The sequence below is a fragment of the Heptranchias perlo genome, chromosome 6 (assembly GCF_035084215.1).
Source record: "Heptranchias perlo isolate sHepPer1 chromosome 6, sHepPer1.hap1, whole genome shotgun sequence".
In the NCBI taxonomy this organism is placed as follows: Eukaryota; Metazoa; Chordata; class Chondrichthyes; order Hexanchiformes; family Hexanchidae; genus Heptranchias; species Heptranchias perlo.
This window is the reverse complement of record NC_090330.1, coordinates 6,181,349-6,197,924: the sequence shown is the minus strand read 5'-3', so window position 1 is coordinate 6,197,924 and position 16,576 is coordinate 6,181,349. Positions and strand designations below refer to the sequence as shown.

The 16,576-nt window shown below is 44.8% G+C and overlaps 1 protein-coding gene across 3 annotated transcripts in view; it reads left to right on the top strand.

Moving 5' to 3' along the window:
- pak1 (p21 protein (Cdc42/Rac)-activated kinase 1) overlaps positions 1 to 16,576 on the top strand; it is a 168,700-nt gene that overhangs the window by 141,761 nt on the left and 10,363 nt on the right. For all 3 annotated transcript variants that reach the window (XM_067985680.1, XM_067985682.1, XM_067985681.1), the window contains 6 exons: positions 1,797 to 1,974; positions 6,599 to 6,662; positions 8,167 to 8,215; positions 9,548 to 9,660; positions 11,223 to 11,340; positions 14,666 to 14,765. In XM_067985680.1, the coding sequence (XP_067841781.1) occupies positions 1,797 to 1,974; positions 6,599 to 6,662; positions 8,167 to 8,215; positions 9,548 to 9,660; positions 11,223 to 11,340; positions 14,666 to 14,765 (622 nt within the window). The remainder of the gene's footprint in view (positions 1 to 1,796; positions 1,975 to 6,598; positions 6,663 to 8,166; positions 8,216 to 9,547; positions 9,661 to 11,222; positions 11,341 to 14,665; positions 14,766 to 16,576) is intronic.

Genomic DNA, 16,576 nt, shown 5'->3' with positions numbered 1-16,576 from the left:
ACAGTTGGTGCTGAGCTGATCGTCTTTTGTAATATCGCAAAATGGTTAGAAAAGATGGACTTTCCTCAGCTCTGAGGGAACCTACTTTCTATCCATTTGAATTTTTCTCCCCTCCTCTCCAGTGACTCTCGGGCGCACAGTTCCATAGGTTGCGGCACCTTGCTGAAATAGTGGTTTTCAACGCTGGACTGCAAGTGTTGTCAGACTGTTCAATCGTTGGGGGGGAAGATGGGGCATCGAGGCTGGCCTGATGCACAAGTGTACGTTTCCAGTGGATAGTGATGAGCAAGAATCACCCTGGCTAATACCTGACCTGTCTTTCCCCTCCCTTTCTCCCCCCGCCCTTCCTCTCTTGCATTGACCAAAGTGCCTTGCTGTCACCTTAGCTGAGATCAGCTAAGGAATTGCCCCATTGTCTATTTTGTTATGCCAGTGCAGGAATTTCTTAAAGATTCATTTCTCACAGAAATATTTTGTTCTGACTGTGAGAACCTTTTCTTCTGGCAACTGAAAGAAAAATGACAAAATCTAAACTTCAAGGCTGACTAGAAAAGTGGAGTGCTCGTTCCGCAGCCCTAGGGAGTTAAATGTGGAAACGTGCGAGCACACTGGCAAAAATAAGGAACATTTAGAAATTCCACAAGACTAGTATGTAGAAATGATAAAATTCATAGAGAACTCAACCCTGGCATGTTAATGCATTGTCACAGTATAATCCCAGTCCAGTCAGCGCGAAGGGCTGGCACAGCACATCAAGAATGTACATCATCGTGCCAATTATGCTGTAGTACAGCATAATTATTGCATCTGAGTCATATTTGAAGAATGGACTTCACACAGCACTGCCACAAGGTGATAAACTGCAATAAGCAGTGATATTAAATGGTTGCCATCCTCCGTCCTAAGCACGTTTTGATCTATAATCTTAATTAAAAATTCTTGTGCGGTTAATTAAATTGGCTTTTACAAAAAAGAACAGGGTGCAATTTTCTGGGAATTTTTTCCCCTCTCTTTCACAGTGAATTTTGCAAATATAAGCAAAATGCAGTTCGGTCAGCTGGAGTACTCTGTACAACGAGCTGTGCAATTCAGTTCAATTGTAACAGTAGACTGAGCAGAAGTGAATTATAAATGATATGCACTTTAATTGCATAAATTAGTGTGTGTGTGGGTTAGGTGTGTGTGTGTGTCTGGGGTGGGTGTGATGTCCCAAGCCAAGACTATCCTAAAAATACTCGGACATTTGTCCAATGAATGGGCTAATGAAGAAATCAGATCCAGTTTATTTAATTACTTTATTAATCTGTAGAAGATGAGAGTCTTCATAATTTTCTTCCCCCGCCCCCCAAAAAAAACAAAAGGTCCTGGCTAGTCAAGGAAACATCAGCCACTCTGATCACTATCCAGTGACCTCTGTTGGAAAATGCACTTGTGTTGACCAGGGCTGGACTCAGCTTGGATGCTTCCTCTTGCGGTTGAATAGCCTGATGGTGCTCACTGTATTGTCGCACATGTGAGAAACAATACTTGGGTAAGGTACCGGAGGATTTATCATCACCTGTGGAACTGTACGCTGCCAATTTTCTCCTCCTTTCAGGAGAGGAGAAAATTGAAACCAAAAAAAATGTTCAGTTAGCCATCCATCTTCATGGAGTAAGCACTAACCTTACAGCTCACAAAGCCTGCTGTGAAAACCTCAGTTCAAGTATGGACAGCATTGTGTTTATATTCTCATGTCTTCAGCCATGTCCTTTTTATCCTGAGTCTTACACCTTTGTCCTTTTTCCTTCCTATAGATGTACACACGGTCTGTGATAGATCCCATCCCCATCCCACCCACCAAAGATGCAGCCACGTCTCCCATCTCCCCGCCCTCTGAGAATAACACTACCCCTTCAAATACCCTAACGAGGAACGCAGAGAAACAGAGGAAGAAGACCAAAATGACAGATGAGGAGATATTGGAAAAATTGAGTACGTAACCATTCAGCCTAATCTGCTTGATGACTGGGTGGTGGAGCAAGTAGGACTCTGGCCTTCTGCCCCCGGGATGTCGGTTCAAATCTAGCCCAGGCTGATGAGATGAAAGTCTCTTTCCGTTGCTTGCTGTAAGGCTTCCATGTGTAATGAGTTTGGGCAGCCTCAGCCACGTTCCTGGTGGGTATGGGTCCACAGCACAAAACTGGTCTTGGCTCGACAGTAATTCAGTACTAAACTGGCGAACCTGCTCAGACAAGCCACAAGGCGACTAGTTTGGAAAATGGTGCAATGGCACAGTAGTGTGCGCATTTCTGGGTTTGAGATGAAGGCATGTTGCTGGGGTGGACTAGTGGAAGTTTTACCCTGCATCTGTTGCATGCTAACATTATAGTTCTTCACCTAGTGCTTTTCCACAGCCGTGCAACTTGGGTCAGGGCCAGGTGAAATCGAGCAATTCACCTCTCTGTGACGGTGTACCAGTACGCCAGTGTAGTTCACCACTGCACTATTAGCACTTTCTACTCTGTTAGTGTTGACTCCTTGCTGGGGCTGCAATTATACGGACTTAAGTCATCAGTTCCTCACCCATGCGACTATTCATGCGTGTGCAAAGATGGTGAGTGCCTGCAAGCTTTTTCTTCAGTTTGTTCTCTGGATGCGGGTGACTCTGACAAGACTGCATTCGTTGCCCATCCCTAGTTGCCCTGAGAGCCTGGGTTTGTTTTTGTAGTGATTTTTTTTGTAGTGATTGTAGCTGCTTCACTAACTGAGTGTTAAACACATAGTGTGGTCTAGAGTCAAGCTTTGGCCAGATGAAGTAAGGGGGTGGCAGGTCCCCTTCCATGAAAGTGATTAGTGAGCCAGTTCTGTTTTTACAACAATCCAGCAGCTTTCATGGTCGTTTTTGTCTGCTACCAGTTCACAACTTATCAGATTTATTGATCAGTTTTACGATTTGCCGTAGTGGAATTTAAAAAAAAATTCATTCTTGGGATATGGACGTTGCTGGTAGGGGCTGGCATTTGCCCATCTCTAGTTGCCCCTTGAGAAGGTGGCGGTGAGCCGTTTTCTTGAACCGCTACAGTCCATGCGGTGAAGGTGCTCCCACAGTGCAGTTAGGTAGGGAGTTCCAGGATTTTGACCCAGCGACGATGAAGGAACGGCCGATATGCGTCCAAGTCAGGATGATGTGTGACTTGGAGCTGAGCTTGGAGGTGATGGTGTTCCCATGCACCTGCTGCCCTTGTGGTGGAGGTCGCAGGTTTGGGAGAGGCTGTTGAAGAAGCCTTGGCGAGTTTTCTGCAGTGCATCCTGACCTCTGGGTTGTTAGTCCCATCACTTCCTCGCCTAATAGGCTCACCGCATAATGATCATGGTCAGAAAAGCCACAGATGACTTTCTTTTTCTTCCTATTTTGGCCCCCTCCACATTCAGGTGCACTGAGGCAAAATGTAACACCCCACCACAGCCAACTCAACAGACTAAAGATCAAAGCTGGGAACATCCTCGTCTGGATAGATCAGTGACTCACTGCCTTAGCCAACTCAATTAAAATAGTACACTATGTATATTCAAGTCCTTCTCCCTCCACTGCTTAGTGTCCCATTATTGAAATGCAGTCAAGAAATGTTCAATCCTCTTTTTCAAAGGATTAGCTAAGAGTAAAAGGCTTCCTCAATTTAAACCGCTCCCTCGCAGCATTATATTTTAGAACCATAGAAAGGTTACAGCACGGAAGGAGGCCATTCAGCCCATCGAGTCCACGCCGGCTCTATGCTAGAGCAATCCAGCTGGTCCCACTCCCCTGCCCTATCCCCGTAGCCCTGCAAATTTTTTCCTTTCCAGTTCCCTTTTGAAGGCCATAATTGAATCTGCCTCCACCACCCCCTCGGGCAGTGCATTCCCGATCCTAACCACTCGCTGTGTAAAAACGTTTTTCCTCATGTCACCTTTGGTTCTTTTGCCAATCACCTTAAATCTATGCCCTCTGGTTCTTGACTCTTCTGCCAATGAGAACAGTTTCTCTCTATCTACTCCGTCTAGACCCTTCATGATTTTGAATACCTCTATCAAATCTCCTCTCAACCGTCTCTGTTCCAAGGAGAACAACCCCAGCTTCTCCAGTCTATCCACGTAACTAAAGTCCCTCATCCCTGGAAACATTCTAGTCAATCTCTTCTGCACCCTCTCTAAGGCACTTCACATCTTTCCTGAAGTGCAGTGCCCAGAACGAGACACAATACTCCAGTTGTGGCCAAACCAGTGTTTTATAAAGGTTCATCATGACTTCCATACTTTTGTACTCTATGCCTCTATTTATAAAGCCCAGGATCCCAGGACACTTTCTCAACCTGTCCTGCCACCTTCAATGATTTGTGCACATATACCCCCAGATCTCTCTGTTCCTGTACCCCTTTTAGAGCTGTGCCCTCTAATTTATATTGCCTCTCCACGTTCTTCCTACCGAAATGTATCACTTCGCATTTTTCTGCGTTAAATTTCATCTGCTAAGTGTCCTCCCATGGCACCAGCCTGTCTATATCCTCTTGAAGTCTATCACTATCCTCCTCATTGTTTACTACCCTTCCAAGTTTTGTGTCACCTGCAAATTTTGAAATTGTGTCCTATACACTCAAGTCCAAGTCATTAATATATATCAAGAAAAGCAGTGGTCCCAGCACCGACCCCTGGGGAACACCACTGTACACCTCCCTCCAGTCCGAAAAACAACCGTTCACCACTACTGTCTGTTTCCTGTCCCTTAGCCAATTCTGTATCCATGTTGCTACTGCCCCCTTTATTCTATGGGCCGCAATCTTGATGATAAGCCTACCGTGCGGCACTTTATCAAACACCTTTTGAAAGTCCATATACACCACATCAACTGCATTACCCTCTACCATCTCGGTTACCTCAGGTTCGTTAAACACGATTTGCCTTTAACAAATCCGTGCTGGCTTTCCCTAATCAATCCACCCTCGTCCAAGCGATTGTTAATCCTGTCCCGGATTATCGTTTCTAAAAGTTTCCCCACCACTGAGGTTAAACTGACTGGCCTATAGTTGCTGGGTTTATCCTTACACCCTTTTTTGAACAAGGGTGTAACATTTGCAATTCTCCAGTCCTCTGGCACCACCCCAGTATCAATGGATATTTGGAAGATTATGGCCAGTGCCTCTGCAATTTCCACCCTTACTTCCCTCAGCAACCTAGGATGCATCCCATCTGGACCGGGTGTCTTATCTACCTATCTAGCCTTTCTAGTACCTCTTTATCAATTTTTAGCCCATCCAGTATCTCAGCTATATCTTGCTGTACTGAGACTCTGGCAGCATCTTCCTTGGTAAAGACAGATGCAAAGTACTCATTTAGTACCTCAGCCTTCCCCTCTGCTTCCATGAGTAGAACTCCTTTATGGTCCCTACTCGCCCCACCCCTCCTCTTACTACCCGTTTACTGTTTACATGCCTGTAGAAGACTTTTGGATTCCCATTTAGTTATGTTTCTCATTTCTTCTCCCCTTCCCCTTTCCTTAATGCTCCTTTCCAGCCCCTGAAATGACTCTTGTCCTCAATTCCTTTCCCCCCTCCCTTCTGCTGAAAGCCCAGGTGAAAGACAGGCATCACTGTGTCAGTGCCACTGCAACCAGTAAAGGATGTCTCTAATGTAGTTAGAGGTGGACAGAGCCTTTCTCTGTTCCAGCTGTGTATCCCACCTATTATAAGAGCAAAGTTATGTTTGTTTTTTTGAACCTCTCACTCCAGACTATGTCTTGCCAAGAGGATGGGCAGGTGACCTGATTCTGAGTACTGGATCTCTCTCCATATCATTCTATCCCTGACCACTAATTGGGGTGGGGGCGGTAGGGGATAGGGGAGAGATGAAAATTAAACCTGGTCCGTATGGCTCAGTACCCTATCAGGTGGTGCATTTTCCAACCGGAGCAACAGGGAAGAAGTGCTGCTTTTCGTCTCAATGTAAATTTACAAAGAAGACTTCTGTACTTTCTGAAGTGTCTAGCTCATGCCTGCCAACGTGATGGATTTAAGTGCCTGGCTGCCCCTCTGGGCTGTTGATTGGCACTGCCCAACAGTTTGTCGTTTCATTAGACCTTTAAGTACAGAATCCTCTTTCACAAACCCTCTGCAATAAGCCCTCAACATTTCCATGTAAAATATTAGAGAGTGAGATGAATTCACGGAATATTTAAAACAAAACGTTCTTTCTTTTCCCCGCCTCACCGTAGTTGTGTGATATTTGCTCTCCTTTGTTTCTTCCTACCCCACCCTGTCCTTGCCAAGGTGGGGGAATAATGATTCTTTGTAATCAGCCACTAGGAGCTATGATAGTACGTTGAGGTAACTCATCAAACACTTTTTTTTTCTTCCTCCCCTCCTGAGAGTATATCCTTGGCACCTTGAGATTGCAATTACTGTACCCGTGTGAACAGGATGGAGTTTCTCCCTGTCCTACAGGCTGAAGTTTTTAAATTTTGGTTTACACATTCTTACAAAGGTTCTTAAAAAAAAAAAGTTTTTTTTTAGACTGTTTTTAAAAGTTGATCTCAATAAGAAAATATGAATTCATTAATCTTTAATATCCTTTCTCAATCTTACAGGAAGTATAGTAACGGTGGGCGACCCGAAAAAGAAATACTCAAGATTTGAAAAAATTGGACAGGGGTTGGTATGACATTGTGTATTTGATGTCGTCAAATGTTTAGTGTAGAAACTCTTATTGAGAATACAGTTCTGATGGTATTTAAAATTTAGGATAACCATATAATACATTTAAGCAACTTCTGTACAAAAGTTATTGAAATGAAGTTTAAACTATTTATCAGTGAAATTCCATTACCGCTGTAGTCTTGAATATTTTTGCAAATTGTGATTGTTTGTAAAATACAAAACTGATGTTAAAGCCCGTCGGCCTGTAGCTCGGCGCGTCGGAGCCCGTCGGCCTGTAGCTCGGCGCGTCGGAGCCCGTCGGCCTGTAGCTCGGCGCGTCGGAGCCCGTCGGCCTGTAGCTCGGCGCGTCGGAGCCCGTCGGCCTGTAGCTCGGCGCGTCGGAGCCCGTCGGCCTGTAGCTGTAAATTTTACTACTCCCTCCCCGCCCCCCAAATTTCTCCCCTTGTCTTCAGAAGATGCCGATTCTTGCTGGGCTACAGTTCCACAGGTACCTGCACTACCTCATGCAAATGACATCCTTTGCGTGCGAGTAAAAGAAAGAAAGAAAGATTTGCATTTATAGTGCCTTTCACGTCCACAGGACGTCCCAAAGTGCTTCACAGCAAATGAAGTACTTTTGATGTGTTGTAATGTAGGAAATGCAGCAGCCAATTTGCACAAAGCAAGATCCCACAAACAGCAATGTGGTAATGATCAGATAATCTGTTCGAGGTGTTGGTTGAGGAATAAATATTGGCCAGGGCACCGAGGGGAATTCCCCTGCTCTTCTTCGAAATAGCGCCATGGGATCTTTTACGTCTGACTGAGAGGGCAGACGGGGCCTCGGTTCATCGTCTCATCCAAAAGACAGCACCTCTGACAGTGCAGTGCTCCCTCAGGACTGCACTGGAGCGTCAGCCTAGATTTTATGCTCAAGTCTCTGGACTGGGACTTGAACCCATGACCTCCTGACTCGGAGGCGAGAGTGCTGCCCACTGAGCCATGGCTGGAGAGCAAGTGTCAGCAGGCTATTGGGCTTTGGGGGCCATTGCATCTAATCTTGCACCTGTTTGCACCCGGTGCATGTTGATTCCACCAAGGATAATTGGCTAGCAATAGGGACCAGAAACCCTGTCTGAGTTTATATTTTTCCCCTCCCGGTAACCCAGGGATGCTGAAGTCACTTGTAGTGCCACTCACTGTTACTGTAATGGAGATCGGCTAAGTCAGTGCAGCCCACAGATTGAACCCCGTATAGCTTCGTACCATACCAGGTGGTGCATTTATCACTGAGCCCTCGGGGCGTCTGGTGTAACGTTTCTAATGAGCGGCAGTGCAGGTATTGATTGGTCACACAAGGCTTGTGAACGATTCAGCGAATATCCACACCTATTGGTACCTCCCTGATTCTGAGTCCTGTTGCTTTAATTAAAGTGAGCTGCGTGCCCCAGTGGTGAATGACACTTTAACTTAACGTACGTTAAACGTATGCTAACGGCCATTTGCTCTTCGCCAACAGGGCTTCAGGCATAGTGTACACAGCAATTGATGTAGCCACAGGACAGGAGGTGAGTTTAATAAAGAAATAAATCACTGTTGTAGGATGAACATGGAAGTAGCCATGCTGAATTACTTTGAGGAGTGAGGTCTACTTGTTGTGCTCCAGTTTTTTTTCTTTTAAGAACATAAGAACATAAGAAATCGGAGCAGGAGTAGGCCAATCGGCCCCTCGAGCCTGCTCCACCATTCAATAAGATCATGGCTGATCTGATCCTAACCTCAAATCTAAATTCATGTCCAATTTCCTGCCCGCTCCCCGTAACCCCTAATTCCCTTTACTTCTAGGAAACTGTCTATTTCTGTTTTAAATTTATTTAATGATGTAGCTTCCACAGCTTCCTGGGGCAGCAAATTCCACAGACCTACTACCCTCTGAGTGAAGAAGTTTCTCCTCATCTCAGTTTTGAAAGAGCAGCCCCTTATTCTAAGATTATGCCCCCTAGTTCTAGTTTCACCATCCTTGGGAACATCCTTACCACATCCACCCGATCAAGCCCCTTCACAATCTTATATGTTTCAATAAGATCGCCTCTCATTCTTCTGAACTCCAATGAGTAGAGTCCCAATCTACTCATCCTCTCCTCATATGTCCGCCCCCTCATCCCCGGGATTAACCGAGTGAACCTTCTTTGTACTGCCTCGAGAGCAAGTATGTCTTTTCTTAAGTATGGACACCAAAACTGTATGCAGTATTCCAGGTGCGGTCTCACCAATACCTTATATAACTGCAGCAATACCTCCCTGTTTTTATATTCTATCCCCCTAGCAATAAAAGCCAACATTCCGTTGGCCTTCTTGATCACCTGCTGCACCTGCATACTAACTTTTTGATTTTCTTGCACTAGGACCCCCAGATCCCTTTGTACTGCAGTACTTTCCAGTTTCTCGCCATTAAGATAATAACTTGCTCTCTGATTTTTTCCTGCCAAAGTGCATAACCTCACATTTTCCAATATTGTATTGCATCTGCCAAATCTCCGCCCACTCACCCAGCCTGTCTATATCTCCTTGTAGGTTTTATGTCCTCCTCACTCTCTACTTTCCCTCCCATCTTTGTATCATCTGCAAACTTTGATACGTTACACTCGGTCCCCTCCTTCAAATCATTAATATAGATTGTAAAGAGTTGGGGACCCAGCACCGACCCCTGTGGAACACCACTGGCTACTGGTTGCCAGTCCGAGAATGAACCATTTATCCCAACTCTCTGCTTCCTGTTAGATAACCAATCCTCCACCCATGCAAGAATATTACCCCCAATCCAGTGATTCTTTATCTTGAGCAATAATCTTTTATGTGTTGTTTGAAGTATTTTTTTTGTTGTTTATTGTTGTTTTCAGGTTGCAATCAAGCAGATGAATTTACAACAACAACCCAAGAAAGAATTGATTATTAATGAAATTCTGGTTATGAGGGAAAATAAAAATCCGAATATTGTTAATTATTTAGACAGGTGAGTACTGTGGTTGCTATGTAACGGTACCCATTCATTACATTAATCGTGTGTGTGTGTGTGTGTGTGTGTGTGTGTGTGCGCCACAGGCCTGGACTAGCCTATTGGCCTCGGTGCAGTTTGTAGTGGTTGTGATGGGTGGAGCAAGTGATTCAATGCAGCAGCCCACGACTTTATTATAACGTGTAGTGTGATTTGCTGCCTCAAGTACTGCAGTTTTGCATAAGAAGTCCCAAAGGCAGTGAAAATTCTGGTTTCTGATCGCAGCAATAAACGGCTTGCCTTAGCAACAGTGTATTATATGGATCGTACACTCTAGTTGTAAGCGACTGACCATAGAATTTGTCCCGTGATTAAGCCTAATCTGACAACCTACAGGCGTCATGTGGCTGAGTGGTTTTTGTAAACCCACAAGTATACCAGATTTCATGTTCAGTGTTGATTATGCATTTTTCCCCAATGGGATGTGTGTTCTATTGTGCTGCATAAATAGGTTATAATTAATACAGTCTTAGGCCAAGAATAACATTGTCCAGTCAGCTGCCAGCAAAGGAAAAGAAAATGGTATAGAGTAGTCACGTTTCCATATGTTATATAGAAAAATGTACGGCAGAACATATTATGCTGTAAGTGAAGACTGATGTGCCGTCAGACATACTCAAGCTTGCTCGCAATGGCATCCTCTCAGTTCCTCCACTTGTTAGTAGAGTCAAGGAAAAATGAGAGTTTGTCGAACGCACACACTCAAGCCACTGACAGTAATGATACTAAAGGGTTGTGTTTTCTACCACCAATATATGATGATAAAATAGATACTGAAACCCAAAGTAAATGCAAGTCAAAGAAGCCCAATTTCCCCGCAGCCACTCGTTAGTTAAAGGACGGACATGAAGTAGAGCCCATCCCATAACCACACCTTAATCAAAGAAAGGCTATAGGAGGAATACCATTCCATAACCACCTCTTAATCAAAGAAAGATTATGCAGTGCCCATCTCACTTTCATAGGCCTGGAGCCAACAGTGTGTACCTCCTGTGGACTTCAGTTGATTTCCCTGCACTGCTGGTACCCATTTAGGAGCTGGGTAGACTGGTGCCCTTTATCTCAGTTACTCATGAGGCCATCTGTGGAGAGAGAAACGAGAGTTAACGTTTCAGGTGGATGACCTTTCATCAGAACTGGAAGGTGTTGGAGATGAACAGCTTTTAAGCAAGTACAGAGCTGCGGAAAAGGTGGGAGGAACAGGCAAAGAACTAAAGGGAAGGTCTGTGATAGGGTGGAGGGCAGGAGTGATTAAATGACAAAGGGGATGGTGGTAATGGGACAAGTGTTTCTATACCGGCTCTGCACTTGCTTAAAAGCTGTTCATCTCTAATACCTTCCAGTTCTGATGAAAGGTCTTTAACTCTTGAGTCTCTCTCCACAGATGCTGTTCTGACCTGCTGAGTGTTTCCAGCATTTTCTGCTTTTCTTTACAGCTTTATCAACTTTGTTTATTTTTGGAGCTATGTAGTTCATGCAGATTTTAGCCCATTCGCTTAAGTTTTTTTTCTTCCTGTTAGTTACCTCGTAGGGGATGAATTATGGGTGGTCATGGAGTACCTGGCAGGCGGCTCACTGACCGATGTCGTCACGGAAACGTGCATGGACGAAGGACAGATAGCAGCTGTCTGTCGAGAGGTGAGTCTTGCAGATCGATGTGAAAGAACTTTATATTGCGCCTAGCAGGACGTCCCAAAGCGCCTCATAACCAACAAAGTATTTTTGAAGTGTAGGCACTGTTGTAATGTGCTGCAACCAGGGTGGGGGCGGGGGGAGAGGGAAAGAGACTTGCAAATATCAGACATTCTTATTTATAGAACCTTACAGCACAGAAGGAGGCCATTCTGCTCATCATGCCTGTGCCGATGTAACTAAGGTTCGCACAAACACTGTTGTAAACTTTTTGTTGTTTCCCTTGAAAGTTGAAATCATCCTTGAAGGAGAGGGTTAAGTTAAAAAGAAACAAATTAGTACTGGCCTCGGGATCGCCACAAAGTCCTGTGCCATGTGGGGCAGGTAGCTCGACGCTGGAGAACCCAACAGTCAAAATCAATTAGAGCAAGACAAGAGGTGGGGAAACACCCCCTGTCCCCTCACCTGATTTCCGTGACTGCGATAGGTCCTGGCTTTCACTGCAGGTGCAGCCTCACCTCCGCCCCCAACGTCGCCCCTATCCTGGGGAGGCCCCAGAAATCCCATGGCACCCTAAAGAGATGGGGACCAAGTAAAAATGGACCCAAAAATTTACAGAAAATTAGCACGTTTTTATTTCAAACGTTGTAAAAATTCAAATCGAGCAAGGGACTTAATTAAAAATAAGTATAATCGAGAGAAAGTTAAGGGGAGATTTAATAGAGGTGTTCAAAATTATGACAGATTTTGATAAATAAAGAGAAACTGTTTCCACTGGCAGGAGGGCTGGTAACCAGAGGGCACAGATTTAAGATAATTGGCAAAAGAACCAGAGGGGAGATGAGGAGCATTTTTTTTACGCAGCAAGTTATCTGGAATGCACTGCCTGAAGCAGATTCCATAGTAACCTTCAAAAGGGAATTGGATAAATACTTGAAGGGTAAAAATTTGCAGGGCTATGGGGAAAGAGCAGGGGAGTGGGTCCAATTGGATAGCTCTTTCAAAGGGCCGGCACAGGCACATGAGCCGAATGGCCTCTTTCTGTGCTGTTTGATTCTAAGCTAAATGACAACCACAATTATTTATACGGTTCACCACCACTTTTATGAACCTCAACATCAAACTGTTACTTAAAGCCTAGATTGTTTTTTTTTTCTAAATTAAAAGTAAAATTGAGGACCCTACGATCATTGTTTGACTAAACCTGCCACTCTGATGTGAGCTATTAAAAATTGTTGGGCGATTTATGCACAATGGAACAGTTGTGATCTTGCTTTTAGTGAACGATGCCTTGGTGTGTTACCCGAGTCTGCCTTTCATTGATGACCTGAGTCTTCAGGTGAGAGCTGTCATTGTGCTAACTGTGCCAGTGCACTGTAGCCCTTGCTACGTACCCAACAAGGAATTGAACCAAGACTGAAGTTTACTGTAGTATAAAGAAGAGTCCTCACAGTAGTACCTTTTTATAAAGCACATCTGAATTGCACCCTCCCTTTTTGCTGCCGAAAATTGTGTCCAGTGAGTGCATCGGATTAGTGACAATATTTTAAAGTCATGGATACCATTCGCACACGTTTCCAGACTTGATTTGTGGAAAGAATACAATGGGAAAATTTTTGGCGATTTCTTTTGAAATTCAGAAGATATTTTGTTTTTTTTTAAACACCAGTGCTGTCTTGATATAGAGGGGAGTATACCCACATCTCTCCTCATACCCCAGTGTCTTCTGTTTGCATTACTCTGGTTTTCAGTGGCAGGATTTCTCTTAAATGATTTTTGTTTTTCTTTTTAAGAAAAAAACTATTTACATATTTCACAGAAGACACTACTGTGACATAAAGTGGAATTGAAAACAGATCAGTCATGATCTAATTGAAAGCCGGAACAGGCTCACGGGGCTGAATGGCCTACTCCTGTTCCTAAAAAAAAAAAAAGGGTCTGGGGAGAGAGTAGGGAAATTGGGTTGGAGTAGATGGCTCAAGTGAGGCAACTAGCACAGGCACAATGGGCCGAATGGCCTTCCCTTGTACTAAAATTTCTAATTCTATGAAAACTCATTTTCGTTCCACAAATTCTAGATTTTTTACAATGTGCATCTGATTTTAAAATATACATATGGAAAAGTTGGGACTATATATATATATATATAATGTTCCGATGATTTTAACGAGCACGTGACTTCACACGTTCAGTGCTGCAGCTTTATCCTGAGAAACTGTCACAGTTCATCCATTTCAATTTGTGAAAGTTGGCAAATGAGCCGCTTCCTGTCATCGCACCGTAAAACCGAAGGAATGTGTGTGTTTTTTTTTAAATGCTGGGCAGCCTTGCCAAAGAGCAATTCATGAAGGCCCATCTTTCTGTAAATAGAGGCCTGTGTCACGTGGGAGAAAATACAGCCTGACCTCGTCACAAGCGCTGCGCATGTTGTCACGTTCGAGGGGGAGCACTTGAGTTGAAAGGAAATGGAGTTTACAAGGGGTGGTCAACAATGGAATTGAATAATTTTTTTAGTGTCTCTGAATTGGTAATGAAACATGCAGTGATTGGATTGATTATCCAAAAAGCTCCTTAAATACTTGAAAATATTGATGCAGTCCTTTCAGAATTTGACAATCTCATAACAGGAAAATGACATGTTTTTTTTTGAAAAGGGGAGGCTCCCGCTGCATCCATACCCACCACCCCCTGAGCTCCTGCCTCAGGAAGCAGGGAACGAAGCCAACTCTGAAGGCAGGGCTGTAGTATAAATGGGGGCAAAAAACCGACTTGCATTTATATAGCGCCTTTCACGACCTCCGGACGTCCCAAAGCGCTTTGCAGCCAATGAAGTATTTTTGAAGTGTAGTCACTGCTGTAATGTAGAAAGCTCCCACAAACAGCAATGAGATAATGAACAGGTAATCTGTTTTTAGTGATGTTGGTTGAGGGATAAATATTGGCCCAGGACACTGGGGTGAACTCCCCTGCTCTTCTTCGAAATAGCGTCATACCTGAGAAGGCAGACAGGTCCTCGGTTTAACGTCTCATCCAAAAGACTCCCCCAGTGCTGCACTGGGAGTGTCAGCCCAGATTGTGTACTCCAGTCTCTGGATTGGGACTCAATCCCACAACCTTCTGACCCAGAGGTAAGAATGCTACCAACTGAGCCACGGCTGACACCATGAGATGGACCTTCATCCATGTGGTACGTTCAGAAAATGTTTAACTTCCTTCTCGCCCCACTCCCTGACACACAGATATCCATCCCCTACGTGATGTGTATCCCACAGTGTGGGTCCTGTTGGGGTTTCTGCTGCTTTTCATAGTGTCTTCTCTTTCTTTGTTCTAGTGTCTACAAGCACTGGAGTTCCTACATTCAAACCAGGTGATCCACAGGGACATAAAGAGTGACAATATTCTACTGGGAATGGACGGCTCTGTCAAGCTAAGTATGTATTCAAACTTGCAAAATTAAAATCAGGCCAATTAACTTCAGCGGTATTTCTGCTCCGTATCGCAGATTGTAAATTTTTAACTCTGAAGTTCGGCTAAAATGATTCAACTATGAGGACTGGTTGCATAGACTAGACTTGTATTCGCTTGAGTGTGGAAGATTAAGGGGTGATCTAATTGGGGTGTTTTTAAGATGATTAAAGGAATTGATAGTGTGGATAGAGAGAAACTGTTTCCTCTGGTGAGGGAGTCAAGAGGACTGCAAGGGAGGTAGGCCGTTCAGGGGTGATGTCAGGAAGCACTTCTTCACACAGAGGGTCATGGAAATCCGGAAAACTCTTCCCCCAGAAAGCTGTTGATGCTGGGGGGGTCAATTGAAAATTTCAAAACTGAAGGTGGGCGGATGAAGTTAAGATACAGATCAGCCATGATCTAATTGAATGGCGGAACAGGCTCGAGGGGCTGAATGGCCTGCACCTGTTCCTATGAATAGAGGCCTGGAGCGCAGTTTGTGTTTAGAAGCCAGAGTTTGTCCAATGTTTGGTGTGTGTCACAAAGGCCTGTTGTCTGAAAGGGGGAGAGCTGTGTTTTCCCCAGGAGCGTGGCATGAGAAACTTGCCCTTCGTTTGGCTTCCACCTCACCTCCCTTGGTGAAGTACCTTGTCTTCCCAGATTGGCAGCCCAGCAGAGCCCCCGAGACCGCACTGTGCAGAGAGAGCGAGCCCATGTCCTCTCACTTGTGCAGCCCCTTGCTGCACCGCTGATTGACTATTAAACAGAAGTTAAATCCCATTAACCCCCAGGAAGGAGAGCTAAACGGTGAATGCAGCTTCAGCGTTCTTGCCTTTGCCAGAGAAACACTAATTTCCTGCATTGTAGTGTAGCGGTTACTGGACAAGTAATCCAGAGGCCTAGACAAACGATCCAGAGAATGTGAGTTCAAATCCCACCACAGAAGTTTGAGAATTTGATTTCAGTTTTTTTTAAATCTGGAAATAAAAAAAAGCTGGTGCCAGTAAAAGTGACCGTGAAGCTGTCATTGAAAACCCGACTGGTTCACTGACGTCCTTACCTGTGTCTGACCTTTGTGACTCCAGTCCCACGCCGACTTGGGTGACTCCTCAGCTGCCCTCTGAATGGCCGAGCGAGTCACTCAGTTGTACAAATTGTGGGGAGCACCTTCGTCGCGCGGACCGCAGAGGTTCAAGAAGGTCCACAATCAGGACCTCCACCTCGAGGGAGACTAGGGCTGCCGGCTTGCCAGCACCGCCCACATCCCCAGAATGAATTTTTAAAAAAACTTCTAAATTCTAAGCATCAATAAACGCTCCGTTTGTAAGGACGGAGCTCTCCCCTCCATGTGGCGGTTTTCCAGCATGCCCCCTCCATTTCCAAGAATATACAGTGAGCTTGCGGACTTCTCCATTGCTGTTTGATGGTGACTCCGTTTTGCAGCGATGGTCTAGTGTCCTACACAGTGAATTTAGAAATGGTGCCATTGCTCGGAAGTGTGCAACAAATCATTTTTTTTACACACGCGCACTCAGATGGCGTAATTTCAATCGCTGACTCCAGATGGCACTGTTACCATTCATGTTGTAAAATGTTCAGTGCACTAACCTGATGACCTGTCTGGTCTGCCTGCCTGTCTGCCTGCCTTTCGGATGAGACGTTAAACCGAGGCCCCGTCTGCCCCCCTCGGGTGGATCCCACAGCACTATTTCGAAGAAGAACAGGGGAGTTCTCCCTGGTGTCCTGGGCCAATATTTATCTCTCAGCCAACATCACTAAAACAGATGATCTGGAC